The sequence below is a fragment of the Heterocephalus glaber genome, unplaced genomic scaffold, assembly GCF_053883595.1.
Source record: "Heterocephalus glaber isolate CG9 unplaced genomic scaffold, H.glaber_assembly_v1.0 deba00001460, whole genome shotgun sequence".
NCBI lineage: Eukaryota > Metazoa > Chordata > Mammalia > Rodentia > Bathyergidae > Heterocephalus > Heterocephalus glaber.
In genome coordinates this window covers 5,485,920-5,512,694 of record NW_028258307.1, presented here as the reverse complement: position 1 = coordinate 5,512,694, position 26,775 = coordinate 5,485,920, and the positions used below count along the sequence as shown (strand labels likewise).

General features: G+C 43.3%; 2 protein-coding genes and 1 pseudogene across 18 annotated transcripts in view; 1 reads left to right on the top strand and 2 right to left on the bottom strand.

The window, feature by feature from the left end:
* The window catches only part of Kctd9 (potassium channel tetramerization domain containing 9), a 34,161-nt gene extending 32,271 nt beyond the window's left edge, over positions 1 to 1,890 (bottom strand). For 2 of the 12 annotated variants that reach the window (XM_013073463.3, XM_087216797.1), the window contains exon 1: positions 1,810 to 1,890. Coding sequence is in view for 2 of the 12 variants with exons in the window: in XM_004848361.4 (XP_004848418.1) it covers positions 1,642 to 1,689 (48 nt within the window). In the remaining 10 variants the exon portion in view is untranslated. Of the gene's footprint in view, positions 1 to 1,641 lie in introns of all 12 variants that reach the window. The other 10 variants (XM_087216802.1, XM_087216798.1, XM_087216801.1 and 7 more) reach the window with 8 other exon arrangements.
* Positions 1,891 to 2,351: 461 nt separating this feature from the next.
* Positions 2,352 to 26,775, top strand: part of Cdca2 (cell division cycle associated 2) — a 46,407-nt gene continuing 21,983 nt past the window's right edge. The window contains exons 1-10 of one of the 6 annotated variants that reach the window (XM_087216794.1): positions 2,352 to 2,786; positions 3,214 to 3,277; positions 3,372 to 3,545; positions 5,237 to 5,391; positions 17,444 to 17,588; positions 18,877 to 19,073; positions 20,448 to 20,529; positions 22,754 to 22,827; positions 25,397 to 25,481; positions 26,326 to 26,570. In XM_087216794.1, coding sequence (XP_087072920.1) covers positions 3,214 to 3,277; positions 3,372 to 3,545; positions 5,237 to 5,391; positions 17,444 to 17,588; positions 18,877 to 19,073; positions 20,448 to 20,529; positions 22,754 to 22,827; positions 25,397 to 25,481; positions 26,326 to 26,570 — 1,221 coding nt within the window. In that variant the 5' untranslated portion in view covers positions 2,352 to 2,786. Of the gene's footprint in view, positions 2,787 to 2,831; positions 3,038 to 3,213; positions 3,278 to 3,371; positions 3,546 to 5,236; positions 5,392 to 17,443; positions 17,589 to 18,876; positions 19,074 to 20,447; positions 20,530 to 22,753; positions 22,966 to 25,396; positions 25,482 to 26,325; positions 26,571 to 26,775 lie in introns of those variants that run through there. The other 5 variants (XM_004848364.3, XM_004848363.3, XM_004848362.3 and 2 more) reach the window with 5 other exon arrangements.
* LOC110350042 (protein PIGBOS1 pseudogene) lies at positions 13,297 to 13,742 on the bottom strand (annotated as a pseudogene).

Here is a 26,775-nt window from a genome sequence, read left to right as displayed (position 1 = left end):
ATGTTTATATTCATTGAGGCTATTAGCTCCTGTACATGGTATGTATTTATTCTATTTACTTCCCCTTCTCCCCTCTCCCCTCACCCTCCCTCTATACCCACCAAGAGACATGTTTAAAGAAAATGTGCTATCTATGTAATGGAATACTACTTGACTATAAAGAAGGACAAACCGGAGACATTTGTAGGAACATAAATGCACCTGGAAAATATGTTGAGTGAAATAAATCAGACAAGCTTAAATACCATATAGCATCTCTCATTTGAGTAAGGCAAAGTACAAACAAAGAGCATAATAAAGGCCAGAATATAAGGAAACAATGGGATCTCTTGCAAATGAGAAGAGGTCTAGGATAGCTTTTTTTTTTTTTTGGTACCGGGGATCGAACTCAGGTCCCTGCGCCTGTGCAGCAGGCGGCGAAACCAATGAGCTAAATCCCTGGCCCCTAGGGTAGCTTTTTAAAAAGACATAAATTTAAAAATACAAGAGAAGACCAACTCAGTCCATCTTTGACAATAACAAAATATAATGGATTTAGAGACATCTAAATAAAATGGAGTGGATTTAGCGATTTAGAGCATAGCTAAATATTTACGACTAGGTCTAAACATTTTGTCTTTCCAACAGCAACACAGCTGAGATGTTAGATAAGGTCAGTCAGAAGTTGGCGGTTGAGGGCATACTCCATTTTTAAACTTTGGACGTATTAAGTCTTTCTTGTAACAACACACATTTCAGGTTATGCATACTAGCTAACTACCAAACAGGTTCAGAAAAAGCTAATCATCGGGAAAATGTGAACTCTGTGGAGCACAGTGAATTTGTGCCAGCGCCGGTTCTGCATGGGTATTAAATGTCTAAGACCAGAACACAAAATTATAGTCAACAAAGCCCGCTGTGGCTCAGATTTGTCAGAGCATGTTTACTCAAAACTGCAGAGTACTTGGAAAGGCACTTTCTACGCCCTTGGAGCGCTTTGCGATTTAAAAATGTAAGTTTCCAGAATGTGCAGGGATCAGAAAGTAAGGTGGCAGGAAACAGACAGAGGCCAACTTAACTTGTGCCTCCGACTGCTGAGGCTGTTACTTCTGCGTGCCATTTAGCCGCACAGCCTGGGTCTGTCTGGAGCAGTCGAAATTTTCCAAAGCAGCTCAGCAACTTTCACGGGTGGGGCAAGAGACTGAGGAGGAACAGGATTCCTCCAGCCCGGGGAAAGTATGCGGCACCACACCCTCAACTAAGGCCCAACACTGCCGGGGACGCCGCCGACTCGGGGCCGGTCGGTGGTCGGTCGGAGCCACCGTCCCAACGGAGCCGGCAAGGGTCGAAACGCTGCAACGCGTGCAGAAGTCTTGCGAGCCGGCGGGCTGGGGGCCCGACTGGGGTACCTTGCGGACAGGGAGGGGAACACCAAGCCAGGTCCCGTTCCAAGCCCGCCGCGGACCCGCGCCCCTCCCGCACCGGCGCGGGAGCTGCCCTCTCCCTCCGGGCAGCTCGCTCTCGCAGCGGGCCTCGCACCTGGTCAGCACCGACGCCCTCCCGGGCTGACCGCTGCTCAGCACGCGGGGAACCCGGCGCCATGCCCAGACGGGAGGCGCGAAGAGCACCCGGGGCCCGGGGTCGCCGCCGAGCCGGCCTTACCTTGCCGTTCTTGGGGCTGCCGTTGAGGAACAGGGTCACCCGCCGCATCGCGCTGCCCCCGTCGGGTCCCGAGGGAGCCGCCACCCCCCCACCTGGCCCCCCTCCCTCCTTCTTCTCCTCCCGCCCGCCCCCTCCCTCCACCCACTCGGGCTGTCCTCCCCTCGCCACCTTCCTGCTCCGGGGACTCGCCACTCACGCTCAGCCCCACAGCCGGCTCGGCCGGTCTCCTCCCCACCCCGCCCCTGGGCGCCGCAGCCGGCCCGGGCCGGCCCTTCCCCCACCTCCCCGAGACCGACACGCAGCTTCGCCAATCCACAAGCGGCAGCGGCCAGAATTCAGCCAATCGGAGCCAAGCGTTGGGTGGGATCAGACTAACCCCTGTCGGGGTGGAGGGCGGGCAGAGAGGCTGAAGACGGAAAGGGTTACCAGCCAATCAGAACAGAACCGAAGGCCAAACGGAGGGTCTAAGCGTTACTGAGCAGGCGCACACTCAGTTCAAGGAAACACTTATCTGTATACGGAGGCGGGGCTTGAGGAAGGAGGTGGAGCGCTGTAAAATACTAACACCTGCACCACTCAATACCACCCCCTTCTTTAACCCCTCCCACTAGCCCAACCCACTGAGGAAACGGCTGCCGTCGGGATTGGGTGATTGAGTAAAAGAGCCAGCCCATTGTTCCTTCAGGATTGGCCCAATGATTCTTTTCGAAGTTTGCGGCACCCAATCGAAACGTGGGAGGTGAAACTAAGAGGCTAACCGTAGGGTGCTCCGCACGATTCTCACAAAAAGTAGTCCCGGGACGCGCGTTAGTGCCGGTCCCTCCGCCCTCTGGGTCGCTCGCACCTCGCGGTAGCTTCCCCCAGAGCCAGGGCGCCTCTCCTGCGCCCGAGACAGCGAGGGAGCGCCCCAGGGAGTTCGTGGTGCGTGCTGACACGTGCGGGCCGGCGGCGGAGCGATTTGGGACGCGCCTCACGGGGCGGGCCCCGGTTTGAATCGGCGCGGGCGGCGGCTGAGGCCTGAGTGGGAGCCGGCGCCGCGGGCTGGAGCTGCGGGGCGACCCAGACAGCCTCGCGGACGGGGCGTCTCGTCTGTGCGGAGCCCTTCCGGCGGACTCCGGCGCGGAGGGCCGAGGTGGGCGTGAGAGGTAGGCCGCCGCGGGGCCGGGGCGGGGCCCGGGGCCGGATCCGGGTCCCGAGTGTGGGTGGGACTCCCCCGCCTCCGCGGCTGCCCCGGCTAGCAGAGACGCGAAACGCTCTGATCGGGACCCTGCAGACCTGCCGAGCCAGGGCCTGGAGCTTCACGTAGTGCTCCGGAATGGAGTACACACCTGATCGAGATGTCTGGAAAGATTGAAAAGTCCTGGCCTATCCTTGGGGCTCTGATAGGGTCATCCTGGTCCGCAGCTTCCCCCCACCTCTCTCTCTCTCTCTGAGTTCCAAGCTGTCCTGTCTGCGCGTATTCCATGCCGGTCGGGGTTGTGCTAGAGTTAGGTCTTGAATGTTTCTGGTTTTTGTCCAGTCACATTAGCTTTGGTGAGGGGGTTGGTTTTCGTTTTTCTCTTCATCTTTCAGATGGATACCAGTTCAAATGACAGGGGACCCCCTGAAACCAAGGCGCCTTCCCTTCATGAAGCCGGTACGTGGTGGTTTGCTTCCTCCTTGGTAAATCTGAGGTTTATGTATTTGTCCAGTAATGATGCTTAGGCCCTGCAACTTGTCGTCCATTTCAGAAAACGCCTCTCTCATTTCGGGAACTGGGACACTTGAGACTCCTCAGAAGCATGCAGCAGACGTGACTCCTAAGCTTTGCACACCACAGACTTTTAAATCACCTTTGAACTTTTCCACAGTAACCGTAGAGCAATTGGGAATTACACCTGAAAGTTTTGTGAAGAACTCTTCAGGTAAGAGAAGCTGTCATTCTATGGTGCTGCTTTTTCGGTTTTCAGAATAACTAACTCAGTTCTACTCCTCTATGCTGTCTCTCATTACTACCGATATCTAAACTAATGACTTCGAAGACTTGCTTGCTTTGGGAGACTTAAGTGCACAAGCGAGGTCATCTGGCACACATGGGAGGAACAGGGGCCACGACACCCAGGGTGATCCTGTTGTCAAGCAATTGTGCTCTTCCCCCATCCTGGAAAACAGTGCCTGTGTGAATCACTCTGACTTGACACACGGGATTGAAGAAGGTGTACAATATGAATAGCCCTATATCTTGTATCCACATACGGCAAGAGTAGTGTGCTGGAGAGCAGTTTATAACCTGGACAGATTTGGGTGTGCCGCCTTCAGAAATCACAAAGAAACTTGGGCTAAACTGTAACCAATAGTTATAAAATTCACCTGTAAAATCTGACTTAAGTGAGGAAAGAAATGTGGGAATGGCATTGGATTAAAGAGCAGCATTTAAAACATCACTCTTAGATGCATAAAGAGCTGGATTCGCTGTGTTGTTAGGCATATGGGCAGAATTTAGAGTAGTATACTGAAAGCAAGTAGGTATCTCAGAGGAAAGAGTATCTTGAAGAACTAACAGTACAGTATCTTCTTACCTCCCATCCACTGGGGTTCCAGGACCCCCCAGTACATTTCTGGAATTGAGGATCGTACTTAGTCCTGTAGTCCTGTATATACTGTTTTCTCACATAGATGCCTACCAATGACAAGGTTAATTTATAAATTACGAATAGTATGAGATTAATAACAGATTGGAATGATTGCAATAATATACTGTAATAAAAGTTATGTGAGTGTGTTTTCTGTCGTTCTAAATATCTTTTCACTTCAAGGAAGCATATGTGAGTTGCCAGTATCTCTGCTCGTGAGCTTGGGCCTATTATTAAGTAAAGCATGTTAACTCAAGTACCCCCAGGCTACTAATGGGTTGGTAGCACATACAGTGTGGATACATTGGGGAAAGGATTCATGTTCTGGGTGGGATGGAACTGAAGAGCATAAGATTTTATCACGTTACTCAGAATAGCATGTAGTTTTAAACTTTTTTTTCGTACCGGGGAGCGAATTCCGGTCCTTGCGCTTGCACAGCAGGTGGCGAAACCACTGAGCTGAATCCGCAGCCCCTAAACTTTTGAATTGTTCATTTTGAAATTTCGCATTTGATATTTTCAGGATGGGAGTGACTGTGGGTAACTGAAACTGAGGAAAGTGATGTCATGGATAAGGAAGGACTAGTGTACAGGTGCCTGCATGGAGCTCTTTCCATCCTCGTGGATGACACTAATTCAGATAAGAGAAATTAATCAAGAGAAAGTATTCCCCCGTGTGCAGGAAATACAGAACGAAAATGAAGACCAGTAAATAAATTGTGTTTGTGTATTCATTCCGCAACCTTTTAAATGAATGCCTTGTGTGTGCCAGGCACAGTTCTCAGAACTTAGATTAAATTGGGATAAACAGAGATCCCTACCCAGCTGACCATGTAGGCATACCGGTGCCAGTAATTCTCTGCAGCGTTCTCTAGCATGTGTCGGGCGAGTTTTCTCTCAGGCTGGCTCATCACAGGCACTGGACCTGATTGCTGATGATTGCTTTGTCTCGTTCCAATTCATAAAAAGAGTTTCCTTACCAGGGAAGTCATCATTCTACCGTAAAAAGTCCAGGCGACGCTCTGCCATCGGTGCGAGGGGCTCTCCTGAAACAAACCACCTGATTCGCTTCATGGCTCAGCAGCGGGCTTTAAAGAGCACTGAGAAATCTCCCTTGGCCCTGGGCTCCCCCTTTCAGGTACGCTTTCCTTCTGAGCTGGGAATTCTAGGGAAACTTTGTGCCCTGTTCTGTCCTGAGTTGCAGAGTAGCCCTTCTGCTCGGGGTCCAGGAGGGAGCACACATTTTCCACATCGTACAGAGGATATGCAGCTAGCTTGGGTGTGCCATTCAGGATGGCTGTGGGAAGAGGAGGTGGCCTTGGATAGAAATGGTTTTCTGGAGCTTTCTCTCTTCTGTTGCAAACTTTCCGGTTCATGTTTATTTTTCTAAATGAGCTTGAGGTACTGGTCTCCAATGTTTTTGTTTTAGTAGGATCTATTTTTAGTGTTTTTTGGCAATATTTGTGGATGTATAGGGGCAAAGGTCTTCCAGGACAGGTGTATTTGGGACAACGTTGTGAAAAGGAGCAGATACTTGGCTTCTGTATAGTTAGCTATTTTTTCAAATTTTTATCAAAATAATACAAATAAAAAAGTAAAGTAGTAGGATAAGGCTTATTATGAAAGACATGTGTCCAGGTTACTTTTCTTAAAGGACCACAATTTTTGGTAATGGCCTCCCCATTTTAAAATAACTTTTATATTGCCACTTCATTTTTCACTTTTAGGCATAATAGATACATAAGATAACTTTTTTTTTGTATAACCTTTTATTGGTACATTTTAGGTGTACAGTATAATGATATTCATCACTGCAGATATGCACCTTTATATACTCTCTTGGTTCTTATTTTTTCCCCCTTCCCCTGCCCTCCCTTCAACCTCTCCACCCCTCCCTATTTACAAAGACTTTGTTTCCTTTTTTTCATTTTCTCATATTAATTTCATTCCCTTCTTTCCTTTCCCCTACCCCTCCCACTTCCCCTTTCCCTTTGCCCCTTTTCTTCTTATTTCACATTACCTATTATACCTTTTAGTCCTTATTTACGCTTTCAGTTTCTCACACTAGAGAAACCTCAATATTTACACATGTGTGTCCTATTTATTTCACTTAAGAGTATAGCCTCAATGTGCATCCATTTAGCTATAAATGTCTCTAATTTATCATTTTTGATGGCTGAGTAGTACTCCATTTTATTTTAAAAACCACATTTTCTTGATCCACTCTCCAGTTGATGGGCATTTGGGCTGTTTCCAAGTTTTAGCTATTACAAACTGTGCTGCTATGATCATGGATGCACATGTATCACTGTGGTATGATTCTTTTAATTCTTTGGCGAAGATACCCAGCAGGGGAATAACTGGGTCAAATGGGACTTCCAGTCTTAGTTCTTTGAGGTATCTCCATACTGATTTCCACAGTGGTGGCACCAGTCTACACTCCCACCAGCAGTGGAGCAGGGTTCCTCTTTCCCCACAGCCCTGCCAGCATTTGTTATTGGTTGATTTCATGAGAGCAGCCATTCTTTCTGGGGTGAGGTGGAATCTCAGAGTTGTTTTCATTTGCATCTCTTGAATGACCAGTGATGTTGAACATTTTTTCATATGTTTATTTGCCATTTCTACTTCTTTGTCTGAGAAATGTGTGTTCATTTCAGATGCCCATTTTTGGATTGTGTCTTTAAATTTGGGAGATCTGATTTTTTTAAGTTCTTTATAGATTCTAGATAGTAGACGTTTGAGGAAAAGCAGGTGAAGATTTTTTCCCACATTGTGGATTGTCTCTTCACACTGCTGGTGGTTTCTCTTGCTGTGCAAAAGCTTTTTAATAAGAAGAGATCCCACTTGTTGATTGATTGTACTAGTTCACGGGCAATTGAGGTTTTGTTCATAAAGTCTTTTCCTACACCAATATCTTGAAGAGTTCTACCTAACCTTTTTTCCACCTGGTTCAACGTTTCTGTTTTAATATTTAGATCTTTAATCCATTTCGATTTTAGTTTAGTGCATGGTGAGAGATATAGGTCTAGTTTTAGTCTTTGGCATGTTGAAACCCAATTTTTCCAGCACCATTTATTAAAGAGGCTATCTTTCCTCCAGTGAGGGTGTTTGGCTCCTTTATCGAAGATGAGATGGCTGAGTGTGTCTAGCATTGTTTCTGCATCTTCTAATCTGTTCCACTGGTCCTCAAGTCTGTTTCATTGCCAGTACCATGCTGTTTTTATCACAGTAGCTTTGTAGTAGAGTTGTAGGTTGGGGATTGTGATACCCCCTGCCATGTCTCTGTTACCTAGAATTGCTTTTGCTATTCTGGGTCTCTTCTTGCTCCAAATGAATTTTTGGATTTTTTTCTCGAGGTCTATGAAGTATGCTGCTGGGATCTCAATTGGAATTGCATGAAATCTATATAGCAGTTTTGGAAGTATGGCCATTTTCACTCTATTAATCCTTCCTACCCAGGAGCAGGGGATGTCTGTCCATTTTCTGATATCATCTTCAATCTCTCTTTTCAGAGTGCCATAGTTTTCAGAGAAGAGGTCTTTGATTTCTTTCGTTGGGATGATTCTTAGGTATTTCAGTTTTTTGGATGCTATTGTGAAAGGAATTGTTTGCCCTATTTATCTCTCAGTGACTCTGTTGTTCATGTAGAGGAAAGCTATTGATTTTTGTGTGTTGACCTTGTATCCAGCTACTTGACTGAATTTGGTTATTAAGTCTAGAAGACTTTTGGTGGAGTTCTGTGGGTCTTCTATATAGAGTATCATGTCATCTGCAAATAATGACAATTTGACTTCTTCATTTCCTATCTTTATTCCTTTTATTTCTTTCCCTTGTCTAATTGCTGTGCCTAATGTTTCCAAAACTATCGAACAAGAGTGGTGATCATGGACATCCTTGTCTTGTTCCTGATTTTAGTGTGAAGGATTTCAGTTTTTGACCATTTAGTATGATACTGGCTGTTGGTTTTTCATAGATGGCCTTTATCAGATTGAGGCAGAGACCGTCTATTCCAATTTTTTGTAGGGTTTTTATCATAAATGCATGTTGGATTTTGTCAAATGCTTTTTCTGCATCTATTGAGATGATCATATGGTTTTTGTCCTTGGCTCTATTGATACAGTGTATACATTGATTGATTTGCATATGTTGAACCATCCCTGCATCCTGGGATGAATCCCACTTGGTCAGGGTGTATGATCTTCTTGATGATCTTTTGCATTCTATTTGCCAGTATCTTAGTAAGGATTTTTGCATCTGTGTTCATTAGTGAGATTGGCCTATAGTTCTCTTATTCTGTTGGGTCTTTCTCTGCTTTGGGGATCAAGGTGATGGTTTCCTCCAGGAATGAATTTGGGAGTATTGCTTCCCTTTCAATTTCATTGAAGAGTTTAAACAGTAGTGGCAGTAGCGGTGAAACCATCAGGACCCGAGATTTTCTTAGTTGGTAAGTTTTTAATTACATTTTCAATTTCACTGATTGATATTGGGTTGTTTAGAATTTTTAGGTCTTCTTCATTCAACTTCGGTAATTCCTGTGTATCTAGGAATCTGTCCATTTCTTCTGTGTTGTCCATCTTATTGGTGTATGGGTTCTGGAAGTAGGTATTGATGATCCTCTGGATTTCTGCTGGGTCTGTTGTAATTTCACCCTTTTCATTCCTAATTGCATGGATTTGGGCCTTTTGTTTCCTTTTTCTGATAAGGTTGGCTAAGGGTTTGTCAATTTTGTTGATTCTTTCGAAGAGCCAACTCTTGGCTTCATTTGATTTTTTGTACTGTTCTCTTAGTCTCCATTGCATTGATTTCTGCTCTGATCTTTATAATTTCCTCCTTTCTATGGGCTTTGGGGTTGTCTTGCTCTTCTTTTTCTAGAAGCTTGAGGTTCAGCATCAGGTTGTTTAATTGGGCTTGCTCTGTTTTCCTAATATGTGTATTCACTGCTATGAATTTCCCTCATAAGACTGCTTTCATTGTATCCCATAGATTCCGAAATGTTGTATTGTCATTGTCATTTAACTGAAGGAACTGTCTGATTTCTTCTTTAATTTCCTCTGTGACCCATTGGTTATTCAGAAGTGTGTTGTTCAATTTCCATGTGTTTATGAAATTCTTGCAGTTTCTTTTGCTGTTGATCTCCAATTTCATCGCAGTATGGACTGATAATATACAGGGGATAACTTCAGTTCTTCTGCACTTACTTAAACATGTTCTATGAGCAAGTATGTGGTCTATTATGGAGAACGACCTGTGTGCAGCTGAAAAGAATGTGTATTCTGATTTTGTGGGGTGAAACACTGTAAACATCTCTTAAGTTCATTTGTTCAAGAGTTTGATTGAGTTCTAGTATCTCGTTGCTTATTTTTTGTCTAGTTGATCTATTTGTGACAGTGGGGTATTGAGGTCTCCCACTACTATTGTATTAGTGCTTATATGGTTTTTCATATCCGTTAGTATTTGTTTTGTATAGTTGGGTGCACTAGTGTTTGGTGCAGAGAAATTTATGATTGTCATCTCTTCCTCTTGGATTGTTCCCTTTATAAGGATATAGTGTCCTTTGTCTCTCTTAATGTGGGTTTGAAATCCACTTGGTCTGCAAAGAGGATAGCTACTCCTGTTTTATTTCATGTTCCTGTCGCATGGAGTATTGTTTTCCACCCTTTAACTTTCAGTCTATGAGTTTCTTTTTGAATTAAAGTGTTTCTTGTATGCAGCATATTGTTGGATCTTGCTTCTTGACCCATTCTGCCAGTCTGTTTCTTTTGATTGGTGAGTTGAGACCATTAACATTGATGGTTATAACTGATACGTATTGAGTTACCATTGTCATGACTGTCTTTTTGTTGGATTCTCCCCCTTTGCTTTTAATTCCTTGTGGTGCCTGGTGGATTCATTCTGCTGGCCTTCTTAGGGTTGTGATCCTCATTGTCCTTTCCTAGGATTTTGTCTAAAATTTTTTGGAGTGCTGGTTTGGTATTCATGAAGTTCCTAAGGTGTTCTTTGTCATGAAAGTAACTTATTTCACCATCAATTTTGAAAGATAGTTTTGCAAGGTACATCAATCTGAGTTGGAGGTTGTTTTCCTTTAGTGCTTGAAATACATCACTCCAAGCTCTTCTTGCCCTGAGGATTTGCGTTGAGAAGTCTGCTGTGATTCTGATGGGCTTTCCTTTGTATGTGATTTATTTCTTTTCTCTAACTGCTTGTAGACTTTTGTTCTTCTGTTCCGTTTCTGGAATCTTAACCATTATATGCTTACGTGTAGATTTTTTTTGATCAATGCTATTTGGAGTCCTATATGCCTCGCTTATCTGTATGTCAAGTTCTTTTCCCCTCCTTGGGAAGTTTTCTGCCATCACTTCTGTGAAGAGTTTTTTTATGTCATCTGCACTCTCTCCTCTTTCTTCATTGACTCCAGTCAGTCTTATGTTATTCTTCTTTGCATTGTCTAGCAGCTGCTGGATTGATTTCTCGTGGTCCCTTACAATTTTAAAGCAGTTTTTCGTTTCCTGGTCACTAATTGCAATCTTATCTTCTATATCTGAAATTCTGTCTTCACATTGGCTCATTGTGCTGCAGACTTTCAATGGAGTTTTTAATCTCCTGGAAATCTGTTTGCATCTGTTTTATGGATTTGATTTGTTTCCTATGTTGGGATTCCGTCATGTTCCTTAGCTCCTCTGTTTTTTTATCTGTGTCTTCTCTAGATTTATTAATTATGTCTTGCACTATGGGCACAATCTCTGCTGTTATTGTAGAAATTATTTCTGATTTCATTTTTTCCAGATCCTTTTTTGTTGCTAGTTCAGAGAGTCCAGATGGTTGAGTATCAGATTGTTCCATCTCGTTTCCCTTTGGGCTTGCTGTAGGTGATCTGGAAGTCTGATTCTGAGGCTTGTTTACATGTCTTCTCATTTCGATGGGCGGAGGATTAGGGGGACAGGGATGCTGCTGTCGCCCGTGTGGCTCACCTCCTCTGTGCTGGGTGCTGTGGCACACCTACCCAGAAGCCTCCTCTGGGCTGGGAACTGTGGCACACTGACCCGCAAGCCTCCTCCAGGCTGGGAGCCGCAGCACGCCTACCCGGGAGTCTCCTTTGGGCTGGGAGCCATCCGCTCTTTTTTTTTTTTAGTACCGGAAATTGAACTCGGGTCCTTACGCATGGGAGGCAGGTGCGGAACCATAGAGCTAAATCCCCAGCCCAAGATAAGTGTTCTTAATGTTTGTCAGGCACCAAAAAGAACACCTGGGGTCCATCTGTCCCTTTCAAGCAGTCCCTGAAGTCAAAACTATTTTTGTGATTGTCCTAAGATGTTATTTCCTTTTTTCCACCATGTTGATGTTTGCATTCATGATGCAAAAACTAACAGTGAGTAAAATTATGAGCCAAGGCAGTGGCATCAAGCTCCTCATAGTCACTCGCAGGAAATACCATTTTTACTAAATGTCCTTGAAGCACTAAAAATTTTACTAAACCCCAACTCCTGTGTATTATATGAGGAAATGAGCAGTTGGCATCAAGCGCTTTGGCATATGGAAGTATCCTGGATGTTCCTAGAATCGCCATGTGTATGATTGAGCTGTGGCCGAGTTAGCCACTCCCCTCCTCCCAGGGAAATATCATTTTTAATCAAAAGAACAACCAATTGACAAATCATGGTTGGTTAGACTTTGGGAGGGTGGCTGACCATTTCTCATGCATGAACAGTGAATCTGCCACAAAAGTGGAAACATTGCTTACCAGTGAACACTGGCATTTCAAGAGGAAATTAGAACGATAGAAAACGTGTATCTCCCTCTATGAGCATGGCAACTTCCTGATTAACTGATCAGTAGGGAAATTCATGAGTAGTATTTTGAATGTGCCCACCTTTGGAAGACCTGCCCAACACAGTGAGCCAAAATGATCACTGCTTGCTGTTAAAAACTCTTACATGAGTAAAAGATAACTTCATGCTGCAAGGTGGGCTGATGTATTTTAACCTAACAATAAGAGGCATTTGTTGATAGGATTTCATATGTAATGTTACAATTAACTTTTAAGAAATCTTTGTTGAACTTTGTTCTGTAAGTTAAAGAATATCCATAATCCTGCAAAGGCTATAGAAATATTACCCATAGGTGTAACTGGCATATGTACCCTGGAGTCCTCAGTTTCTAAGAGTAGCAGTTAGGAGCATGGAATGTTGAGCTTCGTTGCTTAGTTTTGATTCTTGGCTTTGTCACTAATTAGTTGACACTTCTGGCAAGTAACTTGAGTTCTCTATCTCCGTTTCCTTCTGTGTAAAATAAGACTGATAAAAGATGAATAATAGATAGGATGTGCCTGTAGCAGTTCCTGGAATGTGCACAGTATGTTCAAGACCTGCTGCTGTTACTACTTCTATGAAAAAGGCAATTTCCCTCTCCCTTATGTCCTTATGTCCCTTCCCTTCCTGATCCAATGCTTTCCCCCTTTTTCATCCTTTCAGTACAGTCAGTTATAATTTTGTTTAAATTGGGGATTAGAATGCATTATTTAACCATGTAGACACTTTTCACAAACTTCTATGTAGTATGCTATGGTTATCTTTGCTTTTTGCACAACTTTTCTTTTTCGACTAGTTAGCAAGTACCTCTTTTTTTTCTTTTTAGCCTAATCTTATCATATTATCTCATGGCCGTAGTTGATAGAACAGTCAGCTTTAACAGTGTCCATTCTTTCTGGGCATAGTGGCTCATATCTGTGATCTTGCACCCAGGAGGCTGAGGCAGGAAAATCTCAAGCTCCTGGGTACCTGAGGTATGTGTCAAGGCTGATTCAAAAAAGCAAAAAGTATCAGGTTTTTGATTTTTGGTGTGTCCCCTCCCTGCCCCCATCCGAGTCCTCTGTCCTTCCACTGGCCTAGTTTAGTGGCCATCTAGTGTTGTTGGACAGATGTCATTTCGTGGCTTCCCTCCTCGTCCTCGGTCATTCCCTTTTCCATTTGCCTTTGGATCTCCTCCTTTGATCCCCTTTCTTTCCCTTTCTTAATTTACTACCTCAGGCCTTTTAGAGCCTCTGCACTTTTTTTAATCATTATATATGATTTATTTATATTTAAAATACATATCCAAATTTTTACTAGGTTCCTTATTGTGAATGTTAAGTCCACTCGAACTTTATGCAGTTATTACAGTTCAACTCCATGTAGCATTAACTTCTCTTTTGATTCTTCTGTTAATTCCACCTTCTTTTTTAATGTCTTCTGACCTCTGAAATATTGTTCAAATATTGGTTGATAAATATATATTCCTCCAGCAATTCCCACGATGCCAGTGAAAAGCAGCTGCAGAAGACTCAGTCTCCCAAACATCATCCCAGCAAACACAGCACAACACCAAGGTGGTTTGGGAAAGTTATTTTTCACATCCAGTAAATCTCTTCAGATGTTACACACGCGGGAGTTGCGCCATCCTCCTGCCCGCAGCCGAGGAGCGCCGCGTCGGGCCCAACCGTGAGCGGCACTCCACGGCGGGAGGCTGCGTTTTTGATAAAATTTATCCCACCAGCACATTTCACTATTGCTTATCTTGGTGCAGAAATCTGGGTCCATGTATTTCCATTTTGAAGACGTAGCTCCGTTGTATTTTAATTTACGGTATTGAAGAGTCGTGGTAATTAAATCATTCAACCAATATTTTGATGGCTGATTCTTCCTGGTGCTTGCTTTTTATGACGGAGTATGTTTTTCATTGTGAGTTGGCTAGAGGATTTCTTGCTCATCTTGCAGGATCGCTTCCAGCCATGCTCTCACCACAAGCCCATGCTCCACACCCGCCCTGTGTCCTCTTTTATCCATCGCCCAGTTTAGGTTCCATGGTCCAACAATATAAAATGGTCTTCTAAGTTTTTAAAAATGTACATAAATAAAAGTATCATACTCGTTTGAAACATAGTTTCAAGAATCAGCATTGCAGGGAAATTTGTTTTTATAAAAGCAGTTTGTCACTGGTTTGCCCCCCTATTTCTCGGTTCACAAGGCTTTCAGTTTTTGTAGCTGACCTTGTTCGCATTTGCTTCGTATCTCTTAATAATGTAGGTATTCGGGTGCTTCCTACCCTTTCTGTGTCAGGCATTAGCCATTGACTTCCGGTAGGTGATGAAGAGTTAGCCCTCTTCTGAAAGCCTTTTATCACGCATTTCCCCCTTTTTTCCAACATTGTTACGACCACGTGTGTTATTCCGAGCTGGATTTTTCTTCTGCATCATCTTACCCTTCTTTCCTTTGAGTCACTTCCCAGACCCCCAGCTCCTGTCCCTTTCCTGCCGTCCTCATGACAGAACTCTGAACAACTTGTCTGCTGACTCGATCCATTTCCTCCTCCTGCCCACCTTGTCCGCTGCTGCCAGCCACTCTACTTGGGCTTTTGTTTCTGTTGCTGTGTTGAGAAGACTCATGATGACAAATGGCCTATACTTTGACAACTCCGATCTAAGTTTAATCTTGCCCGCCCTTACAGCAGCTTTGGATGTTTGGCCTCCTTGAGACACTTCCTTTGTTTTATTATGGGATTCCATGCTAGTTGATTTTCTTCTGTTTTGTTTAGTAATTATACCTTTTTCAGTTTTCCTCTCAAAAGTGCTGGTGTACCCAGGGCTCTCCTTAGCTTCCTCCTCTTTGTTTAAACATCTATGGACTGACACCTCTGGGATGTCTGTCTTCAGCCTGTGGCTTCTCAGGGCTCCAGACCTAGGTCCCAGCTGCCTGTTCAGTAGCTCCCTCGGGTGTTTAATTAGCATCTCCAGCAGATCCCAGCCAAGACGTCCCACATCCAGCTCACCACTGCCTCTCAGCTGCATCTGTCTCCAGAGCCTGTCTGTAATTCCTCACATGCCTCAGCTGCTGTTCTACAACTCCAGTGTGATTTCCCCCAGGGCCACCAACTGCTTCCCCCTACCTGGTCTCCTCACTCTCCTCTTTCCCTAAGCTGCCCACCATTGCACAGATCAAAGAGATATATTCAAAGTATAAATCAGGTCAGTGACTGCACTGCAGAAAACTCCCTTGGTTGTCTATCATGCCCTGAAGTGAACCCAGACCTGTCCTGAAGCCTGCCTGGCTCCCTTGCTGGCCTGACCCCTACCCACCTCTAGCCTCATCTCTCGTCTGCTTCCTCAGTGGCCTACTGGCCTTCTTTCTGCCCTTTACATTTTCCACCGAGGGCTTCTGCCCTGTTCTGGTTCTTACACAATGCCTTCTTCTCGAGACACCTTCTCTTAAAGCATCTTCTCATTGTGATGCCTTAAACTCAGGTATTACTTCACGTGGTTCTGTCTCGACCCTCGCTCAGGCACTTCAGTGCCTCACACAGCAGAGTTTGGTCTGTCGCACAGCCTCTCTTTTACCTGAAGCTACCTTCGTATGTTCACGGACCATCTCTGGAATATAATCCCTGCTGGTTCTCAAGCCCCAGAAGTTTGTGGGACACAGCCGCAGTGTTGGCTGACAGACAGTTCATGAGATGAAGGCATCAAAAAAGCTGTGCATTTTGGATGTCTCATTTCCTTGTACATGAACATTGTTCTTCTCCAGCAGGAAATAACGAAAAAGGAGTTTTGACCAGGGAAACTTACAGTTTACTTTAAGCAGCATTTCAAAGCATGCCAGGTTCCTTGGATATTACACTCACCCTAACCATGTTCAGTTATGAGTACGCAAAATATAAGGGGCTCTGCTTCGCTAATTCCTTATCTCTGGTCCTCAAAAAGCCTCTGCACAAGAGCGCACTCGAGGTAATAGGTGTGGCTCCGAGAGAACCTTTCCACCGCTGCTATGGAAGCTGGCGCAGCCTTCTATGAATCCTAGTGCCATCGGTGTCATAAAGAGTTGCATCATCGGGTAGACTTGAGTTTAAGATGTTCTGTAATTATGTTACAGACTTTGCTGTATTGAGCATACGTAACTAGGAATAGAATCAGATATACAAACGTCAGCAATTGTGACTTCATGTTTTTCACTGCTTTTTAAAAAATCCGTTATCTTAAAAGAAGGTAATGTTTTACTTTACCTTTGCCCATTGGTGTGAATTTTAAAATTGCCACAAGGTCCCTATCAGGAGAAATATGTTAGTTAAAAAAAAAGAAAGAAATGTGTTAGTAGTTCAAGTAACAAAATCTTGATAGAGAACTTAATCAGTACTTGATTTTTTATATAAACAGAACTGTCAAATTTTATATTACTTGTCTTTATCATACACTTCTGTCCCTGCTAATAAAAATTTTATTAACCTTTGCCTCACACTTGTGTTCCCAGAAAGCGTCTGTGCTTATTCCATCTAACTTTTTATTTTAAATGAATGACTGGCTGTCAACCCTAAGGAAATAAGTGTCCTCTGGGTCCCAGAGAATCAGGAAAAGCTCACCAGGAAGAGCCTGCAGTAGTGTGAGAAGCCAGCGTGGAACTTGTGTCTTGTTTTGGCTGCTTGGGTGGAGAGCAGGTGTGGTCTGAGGGTGCGTGGAGACAGGTTTGGGTTGAAGCAGGAGCGCCGAGACTTCATGTGACAAAGGCGCCATGCAGGTGACTCCAGTAGTACTTTCAGCGCAAGGTGTGGTGAGATTTCCAAATAAGCAGATTCCCTCTGCCTCCTCTTCTCGGCCCCATCGTGGGATTCCGTGTATTCTTTGTGCCCTCCGTGTAACCTTGCAGGATGGCTTCTCTCAAACATTCTAGTGCTGAACTTTTTCCCTTCAAATTTGATTTGCTGAGGCTGTCTCAGGTAGTGGATACTAAGATATGAAAGAAAGAAAGCCCTTTAAGCCCGTTGGAAAACGGAAACCAGAGTTCTTTATGCCAAATAACTGGGATGCATGTGTGCCTGGGTGCATTTTTGACTATTCCAGGCTTCTCAGCACAATGCATGGGGTTGGAAGTTTCCAAATTAGCCATGTATAGCTCCACATCTATCTATTGGTATCACTCAGCTTTTCCTCTTTGCTCAGGTTTTGCTAAAAATTGTGGGAGGAGCAGAGGAGAAACTAAGATGATTATAGCACACCAAATATTCAGGTAGAAAGTGTGTAATTCCAGGGAGAAGAGGCTCTGCTACATTAATTCATTACCTGTGATCTTCAGAGAGTCTTTCTGAATTTAGTGTTGGATTCAGTAATTACAGGCCTGGAATATAGAAACTATGTTTGAATTATGACATCCTCTGTTTTTGTACTTTAACAGGGCAGCCCTGGATTGTATCGAAATGTTAATTCTTTAAGAGAGCGAATATCTGCTTTCCAGTCAGCTTTTCACTCCAAGGAAAGCGAGAAAATGGCTTCCTGTCCAGAAACCTCAGAGGCAGAAGGGTCTGAGGTGACAGGCTTAGGTGAGCAGAAGGAATTCACTCAGTTTTGACTTCTGTGTTTAGAGAGACAAGCTTCTAAGATACAGTAAAGGTTTAATTCCACGATGCAAATGCAGTCTTTTCAGAGCACAGTTATATCTTTAAATGGAGACTAATGTTTAAAAATTGGCACATTTTGCACAAAAATCTGGATTTCTTCATTTTTTTGGGAAAAAAACTGTTAACAGGCATTCCTAGGCCTTCCGTTTCTACAGGGTTACGATTCAGTTACAAGTTTTAAAAAGTCAGAGCTAATTAGAACATTTCCGCTTTAGAATAAATGTGGCAAATTTGAGTTTACAGATGTTGATTTTTACAGAATTACTGTTAATAGCTTAATAGTCTGTTGTATTTTTAATATAACTCTTGGACTTATAAGTCCTTTCGCTTATATTTTTATTAGTCATTTCTAATTTTTTTTCAGTTACAAAGTACTCCAAACACCTGAACTCAGTACAATCTTGGCCCTGCTATAATCGGTTATGACTGTTCCTCTAGTACTTTATATTCCTTCACGCTCCGAATGATTCCATTTGGACTCCTTAAACCCTCCTCAAGTCCATCTCAAAACCTCCTACTTAGAGTGCGCTGTTAACACAAGGGAGCTAACCGACTCAGGACCCAGTGAGGTGTCCTAATTTGTATTTGCAGTTTGTAACTTACCTATTATTTAAACTTATACCTGTGTTTTTAAAATAATTTTATTTACATCATTATTATAATTTTGCAGATATTAAATTTCGTTTTGTAGCTAGCAAGGACTGAGGTACTTTGTAGTTGCGTTGTTTCACAAGTCATTCACAACCACAGTAGAACAGTATTAGAACACAACCACATCCTTTAAAATATTCAAAATACAGGGTTTTGTGGTAAATTTAAAAAGAATAAGATACCACATTAGAAATGCAAATGTATTTTATTTTATTTTATTTCTCGTACCGGGGATCAAACTCGGGTCCTTGCGCTTGCACAGCAGGTGGTGAAACCACTGAGCTAAATCCCCAGCCCGCAAATGTATTTTAATATGTTTTTATACATATGAAGGCCAGAAAAACCTTAATTTTAATAATTAAACTTACTGTTATCTTTTTCTTAATCATTTCTCTTGCTTTTCTGTTAGGTTTCCTTTTTTGAGTAGAAAAGGGTAACAGATTTTTCATTAATAACTTAAACACACAAACTAAATTTTCCTAAATTTATTACTTTTTAAACAACACCCTGTGAAAGGAAGTGTTTATTACATTATTTCATTTTTGTTTTGTGCATACAGCCAAGAAGGAAGGTCAAGGAGGAGGTTGGCAGCCGGGATTTCCTGCAGAGTCTTCCTCCAAACGCAGGAAGATATCCTCAGAGAGCAGCTCCAAGGACGGGCTTGGCCACGCAGGGGGCTCAGGGGTGGATCCGCAGACACCCAGGTCCAGTGTGGATACCAGGCGCGCTGCTGGCGCCTCCTTGGCTCCTCCTGAGGTGATGGTTTATTTCCTACGCAGAGAAACGGAGCTCTGAACCTCTGCATAGGCACTGAAGGCTGGCTCCCCAGGCCCTTTCCTAAGTATTCTGCCCTGTGGTTGCAGCGGTTTTAAGTTGACTCTGTGTATGTGGGTGAATTTTATTGTTGTCAGTTGGTTTCATACTTAGTAGGAACAGTTTTTTGTAGATTGGCTGCTTTGGACTCCCAGTCTTCTGAAAAAGACTTGATGAAAAGATTCAGGCCTGAGGTCTTCTGCATAAAGCACTGGTCTTGATGGTTGATAGTTGGACAGTGAATTTGGCTTATTCCTGCCTGGAGCCGCTTTCTGTCAGGTGGTGAAGCCAGGCGTGCAAAGAGATTACTTAAACATCCGCCCGGGTGACCTGTGGGAGGCCCTCCAGGGTTAGTGAGTGTCACCTCTGGGTGCCGCCCCTGCCGGGGAGCAAGGAGCTACTTAGCAGTGTCTCCTTGCTGATGTCTTTCAAGTGGCAGTGGGAGTTCTGTGGCTTCCAGTCAGGATTCTCGAAAGGCAGTAAGGAACATGAATTTTACTAACTTTTCGTGCTTGGTGCCCTTGTTGTGGTTTGATGCAGTCTTCTTTTCCTGGTGACACCAGCTGACACTGTACAGGGAGCACTGTGTCCTCCACCTTCTCTGCCACTTAGATCCAGGACACGAGTAGCATAGTACATGTTCCATACTCAACAGAGGGGGTTGGGGCTTGGGTTTTCTCTGTCCCAGAGTTGCCTGTAACTCGCTCTCTGTCTGCTTTGTTCAAGTTAATATGAGATCATCATCAAACAAAAGCAGTAGTCATTGTTTCTTATCAGACCTGTGACTCACTGGACCTACACCATGATGTAGAAATAATCTCTGTATTACAATGGATGTGTTTTCTATCCTAACCATTAAATGTCTTTCCTGTCCTAGCTACTGATATATTTTGGTGTTTGATTAATCATCATATAGCCCTTTAGTGAATTTCCTCTTCAAAGGATAGCAGATGACATGACTTTTAGGCTTGAGTAGGCAACAAAAATGTGTTCCCTGAACTTTTCCTAAGGGATTGAAAATCGTTTTGTGGGACACTGAGGATGCATTTGGGATGAAAACTCCGTTCTTAGAGTCCTGTATATTTGAGTTTGCTAGCTTATGTTGCATAAGGTGCCCTTGAATTTGTGGCGATCCTCCTACCTTAGCCTCCTGAGTGCTGGGATTATAAGCATGTGCCAGCACCCAGCTTTTGCTAGATTATGAAGGTGACTGAACACTGATTTCCAGTTAATCCATAAAGCTGTCAAATCTGCATAAAGGTATTGATAATACTATAAATAATGAAATATAATGCCCTTTAAATGTTTTCCCCCAAGATATCACCTGAATGTCGTTTAAGCCAGTCTGGATGTATAGCTGAATGGGTTCCCTGTCCAGCAGTCACAGAGGCTTCGAATGGTAAGTTTGTATTTCTCCTCAGTTACCTGTGCTGGTTGCCTCTGTCAGTGATGTGGACATTTAAGATTTTCACACTAATACACTCAAATGGGAGAAAACTAAAATGATTCCCTGCCTTTTAGGAGCTCTTGTCCAGCCACACGTCTTGGAATTAGTGTTAAGTGAACAATAGTTTCTTTATTGCATTGCTCTCAGTAAGAACTGGTGAGATATGTCCAAGCCAATAGAAAATGATATAAAGAGTAGGGGCTGCAAATACATTAGCAAGTATATTTCGTTAGAGAAACACTACACATAATTCTTTTACTTGTTTTCATTTTTCAGTGTACAGAAGGGCTTCACGAGGATAGCGAAGTTACTCATCCTTTCCTCCAATCATATGCTTACATTGAGTCGAAGTTGCTTAGCAGATGTTAGGTTTGTCTTTATCCTGCCTATGTTTTTAAAGTAAAACTTTTGTAGACATGTAGTAGGATGTTGCTTTTTTTTTTTTTTTTTGGTACCAGGGATTGAACTCAGGTCCTTGCACTTGCAAGGCAGGCGGCAGAACCACTGAGCTAAATCCCCGGCCGGATGTTGCTTTTTTAAAATCCATTTTGGTATTTTTCCTTTTGATTGTAGCTCTTAGCCCATTAAAATTTCAAGTAATTATTGATATGGTTTGACTCATAGCTTTTTTAACTTATTGCTCTGAGATTACAGCTTACATTCTTAACTTCAGTAAGGGGAGAAATAGTCTTTTATATTTACCTAGTGTATACTATTTCTGGTTCCCTTCACTCCTTCCCAGAGATTCAAGTTTCCTTCTGGAATTTTCTTCCCTTCAGCCTGAAAAAGTGTTTCTTGAGGTGTTTTTGTTGTATTTTGTTTTGCTTTTGTAGTAAGCGTCTGCTCTGCCTTTAACTTTTGATCCTAACATATACATGGCTGGCTGCCTGCCTGCACGGAGAGGGTGCAGAGTCTGTCACCATGGAGAAGTGGGCCACTCTCTCCTTCTTCTGAATCATCTTTGCCCTGTTCTCCTGTGGCTTTGCCTGGGAGTGGTGAAAATCCCATTCGAGCCTCCCACTAAGCCCTGCCTGTCAAAAGATACAGCAGGGAGGAATGGGTCTGCCGTGGGTGAGGGGTCCTTGATTAACAGAGCCTACTGCAGGCTCCTGTGGTTTTTTTTTTTCCTTTGGTACCGGGGATCGAACTCTAGACCTTGTGCTTGCAAGGCAGGTGGCGGAACCACTGAGCTAAATCCCCAGCCAGGCTGCTGTGTTTTAAGCTGTCTGGTTATTGGTGTCCCCAGAGGTTACTATATCTTAAAGCCTTCAGGAAGGGTCAAAGGATCTTTGCAGTGGGGCAGAAAGCCCTTCTGAGGAGGAACTTAGGAAGGAGGCCGCCATGATACCTCCCATCGCTCCCTGGCTGCCCCCTCTTCCTCCCCTTCACCCATCCGGCCAGAGGCCCAGTGCAGCCATCTCTGCCACCTCTGCGCCTGCTGGAGCAAGGCCTGCAGTCCTCACCATCCTCCCTCACAGGGCTCAGCACCGCCCTTGGCCCTGCCATTCATTTGTCACTTCACACTCTCACACCTCCTCTTGCCCGTCATGTTTCCCACACTTCTTCCTTTGCTGCTTTGAAAATTTTAGATACTTAACAATTTATCTCTTACAAACAGTAGTTTTTAGGGTAAGTATCTCTCACAGTATTTTTAGGGTCAGAATTCACGGGCATAGAATTGTGATTTGACTGGGTCCCCTGCATTGCTGATGCAGAACCCTTGGGTCTGGCAGGTCAGCTCTGGTCTGATTTGATCATCTTTCCCATCATCCCCCTCTCTCATTCCCACCACCTTTGCATATTGCACTTCAGTGGCAAAATCCCTCAGTGCTCACTCTTGGGCTTCTGTTAAGTTTTGGGGTATAACTCATACATATCATGAGGGCAGACTAACAGTATAGCTCATTCATACTTCCAGCCTTTGACCTAGATTTCTGTGGAAGTCAAAATTTCTTCCTTACATTTACCCTAAGTAGTCAGATTTGAATTAAAGATCATGGTGAAGCCCATTTCTCTGGCATCTCTTTGTATTCCAAGCGAGATCCCAGGTGTTACTCCCTGGGCAGCATGGATTAGGGTTCAATTGCTATTATCTTTGCAAATATAGCAAGTATTTTTGGTCCAGAACGAATGCATTTGGATGTCTTCAGCCTCACGCTAGGATGTTCTCTTGCAGGACTCGAGGTTGCAGATTGTGTGGCGGGCACAGGGTCCGGCGATGCTGTTCCACTCGCCACGCCGCCCACAGAGGTAAGCGGGACCTCGGTCCCTGAGGGCAGATCACCACCTCCTCCTGTATGCAGGAGGGAAGTTTCACCCACTGAGACCTTTGTCCTCCGCTCCGTATTGAAGAAACCTTGTGTGAAGCCATCTCTAGACAGCTTACAGGTGAGAGAAGAGTTACATTACCTAAAACCACTGAATCAAACTTTATTTTTCTTCAAAGCAGTACCTCTGAAATAGCATATATATCATATGGCATAAAGGGAAATGTCTTACTCTATATTTTTTCCTCTACTTAACTTTTCTCATTTATAGCACTGTGTGAAATTTCTTTCTTGTTCTTTTTTTTAAAGTGTGGTATATAGTATGCAGAATTTAATGTAAGTCATTTAAGAGGCTTGTCATCTTAATTGTACTGATCCATTGCATTGACAGAATTGTATTTCAGTAATTTAATGTGACTGTGTAGTGATAATAATTACTCATAGTAATGTGTCAGTCTGTTACGTATCTGTCCATCCAAAATATTTGGTCTTACTGCTTCTTACAACCAAGCTTTTTTCTGTCAGCTAAACTGATAGGAGGAAAGAGGAAGGTAATGGAAAGCAGGTGGCATTTATTGAGTGGTTTCTGTCTGTCATTTTGACATATATGCAGCAGCAGTTCTCCAAAACAGGTATTGGCCCTTTGGGCATGCCTTTAGGTTTGCAGTTTGTTCAGTGCACCCCAGCAAGGCGGTTCAGTTCCACCACAGACTGAGCTCTTGAAGGCTGCAGCAGAGAAATTGGAGCAGAGTGCCTGGTTTCTAGTCTTAGAAATTTAATAGCTGGGCAAATTAACTTTTTTGTGCCCTGGTTTCCTTCTGTGTAAAAGGATAATTTTTTTTTTTTTTTTGGTACCAGGGATCGAACTTGGGTCCTTGTCCTTGCTTAGCAGGCAGCAAAACCACTGAGCTAAATCCCCGGCCCAAGGATAATATTAATGAATATCTTATAGAACCATTTGAGCATTAAGTAGCATAATAGTATGACATTAGCACCAGCTTGTGGCATGTCAGAAATACAAATCTTATTTTTAAACCATAGTGTTTGAACATGCAACTGTGTATACAAAGCTGTCTGCCAGGCCAAACTGAAGTCAGTTACCTTCTACCTGCATGGACAGTTGATGATCAGTTGCTATTTTAAATGTTTTAAGGGGCCGGGGATTTAGCTCGTGGTTTCGTTGCCTGCTGTGCAAGCGCACGGACCTGAGTTCAATCCCCAGTACCAAAAAACCCCCAAAAAACACAAAAACAAACAAACAAAAAAAACCTTAAATGTTTTAACTGAGAAAGTGATTGGAATTTTTACTGTAAATAGCAGTACTTACTCATATTTTATCCCTTTTAAAAAGAGACTCAACATTTTAATAGCTCTTATTTTTTACAAATAGTAACAGTATGACACAGCAAACATCAAGTCTAGGAGCTAGAACTGAAGGGTTTGTTTACAATTGATGATCTTGTTTACTAAGCTGGCCAAAATTGGCTAACAAAATTAAAGTTCTTTACTAATTTTTGTGGTGGTTTTAATTAAAAAGAAATCGAAAAGCAACCATGAACTATTGTATAAGTTAACGTCTTTCCCAGTACATATTAGTACATGTGTTTTCCTGGTGAGGACAAAGAACCAACTTGGGAAAGAGCAGATGGAGGATTGCGTGGAGCAGGCTGTTCTTAGAGCAGGTGCTGTTACTGGGGTGGTTGTAGTGGAGGAAGGGAGAGTGGCTCTTGAGAACAAGGCCTGAGCAGGACTTGCAGATGAGACTGGACAAGTAGGTGGGTTGGGGGGGCCCTGTAACCCGCTGCCCTGGCCTGCTGTCCTCTGCTGAGTGTCAGGGGCTCTGTGTGTGCAAGCCCTGTCTGCAGGGTTTGGAATATCCCTTCCTTTTCCAGCTCACCTCTGCAATCTTAGATAAACACACAGGGACACAAGCTACATTCTTTCCAGTTTCTTCCTCAGGAATGTGGTACTATAGAAAGGAAATTTAAACACTTACCAAAGGTGTACCTCCCACATTCAAAAGAGAAAATAGCCTATTATATCTTTTACCTGTATGGTTTCTTTTCTTGTTTTAGTGTAATTTTTTTTTTTTTTGGTGCTAAGGATCGAACTCGGGACCTTGCACTTGTGAGGCAGGTGGCAGAACCACTGAGCTAAATCCCCGGCCTTTCAGTGCAGTTTTTATACTTCAGGCCACTTGTAATGGTCTACCCCATCTGACAGCAGCTGTAGTACTCTGTAAGTCTAGCCACTGCCAGTTTCCTTCACTTCATTTGCCAGATCAAAGATGCAGTCAATTTAACCCGCACTTATAGATTTCTGTTCTTTAATTTTGCCCGAAAATACTGTTTACTAAAGTAATATTTAGAAAACTTAGTTTTTATTTGTGCCTAATATCATAATGTTTTAAGCCAGAACCATTATGAAAATAAAGATAACCTGTAGTACTACAATATCTACCCTTTGGTGAAACAATTCAGAACTGCCCTTTCTATGACTGTGTATTTATATCTGTATAGATAGAATTATTTCCTGATGTTTGTTTTGTTTAGGAACACCATACCAACCTCTGTGATGATGGGATGCATCCAAGCTTAACTTCAAATCTTTTAAACTGTTGCAAAGAACAAAAAGCAGGTAAGAAATTCATATTTACCTTTAAGCCTGAGGATAGCATTTTCTTGTTAATAAAACCTGGTATATCAGATTTTCAGTGGTCTGCTAATCCTTATGCAGTTACATGGAAATGAAGAATAATTGGGAGGGATAGAATCTCTTTGGAGAGCTCAGTATTGGTGTCGGGCAGTGATGGTGAACCTTCTCCAGATTGAGACCCCAAACCCACTTATTTATCACAAAGTGCCAACACTGCAGTTAAACCTAAATATCCAGTGCTTGGCTCCTGGGGCGATGCTGGGGCGACTTGGCTCGGGTGCCAACAGAGAGGCTCTGCATGCCCACTGCAGCACATGTGCCATAGGTTTGCCGCCACTGGTCTATGGTCTGGGGTGTAGCTCAGTGGTAGAGCACTTGCCCAACATGCGTGAGCCCCTGGGTTCTAGTCCCAGCACCAAAAAACTCCATCAGATGTTTACCATGCCATCAACAGATGTGGTCTCTTTCCCCTTATCCATTTTTACTTAATTGTGGAACTGTTACAGGTTTTAGATATTTATGCCGAATTTTACTTGAGAAGTCTATGCCATCTTTTAGCTGGAAATTTGCTTCTCATTTCCAGTTTGAATTTGCTCTACAAACTATGTTTATTTTACAAATAATAGCTTAATGGGCTGGGGATTTAGCTCAGTGATTCCACTGTCTGCCTTGCAAGCGCAAGGTCCTGAGTTCGATCCCTGGTACCAAAAAAAACAAACAAACAAATAATAGCTTAATAATATATCATGTTAAAAGATTTTAGTGTACACTCTTTAGATATATACGCCATGTTTTTAAAAAAAGTATCCCTGTGTATTCTCTATAGAAGATCAAGAAAATTGTAAAGTGCCCACTTTTCTAAATATGAGGAAGAGGAAGAGAGTTACTTTTGGAGAGGAGCTCAGCCCGGAAGTGTTTGATGAGTCTTTGCCCGCTAACACCCCACTGCGTAGAGGAGGAACCCCTGCCCGTCAGAAGGACTTCGGTAGCCTCAGTCTGCAGCTGCCAGAGGAGTCTCCAGTTCCCGAGCCTCTGCCTCAACCCGATTTTGATGCCAAAGGGGAGGATCTTGTAAGTGAGAAATCCTGGAATAAGCTGGCTCCTATTTTCATCAGCCCTCTCCTGTCTTCAGGAGCAATAACGATCTTTTGAAATCATGAGACAAACCAAGTGACATGCCATGTTTTATGTGAATCTACTTTATAGCTTTTTACCACTTTTCTCTGTTTCAAGCAACACTTCCATGATTATGTAGTAGATTTCATGAAACTTAAAT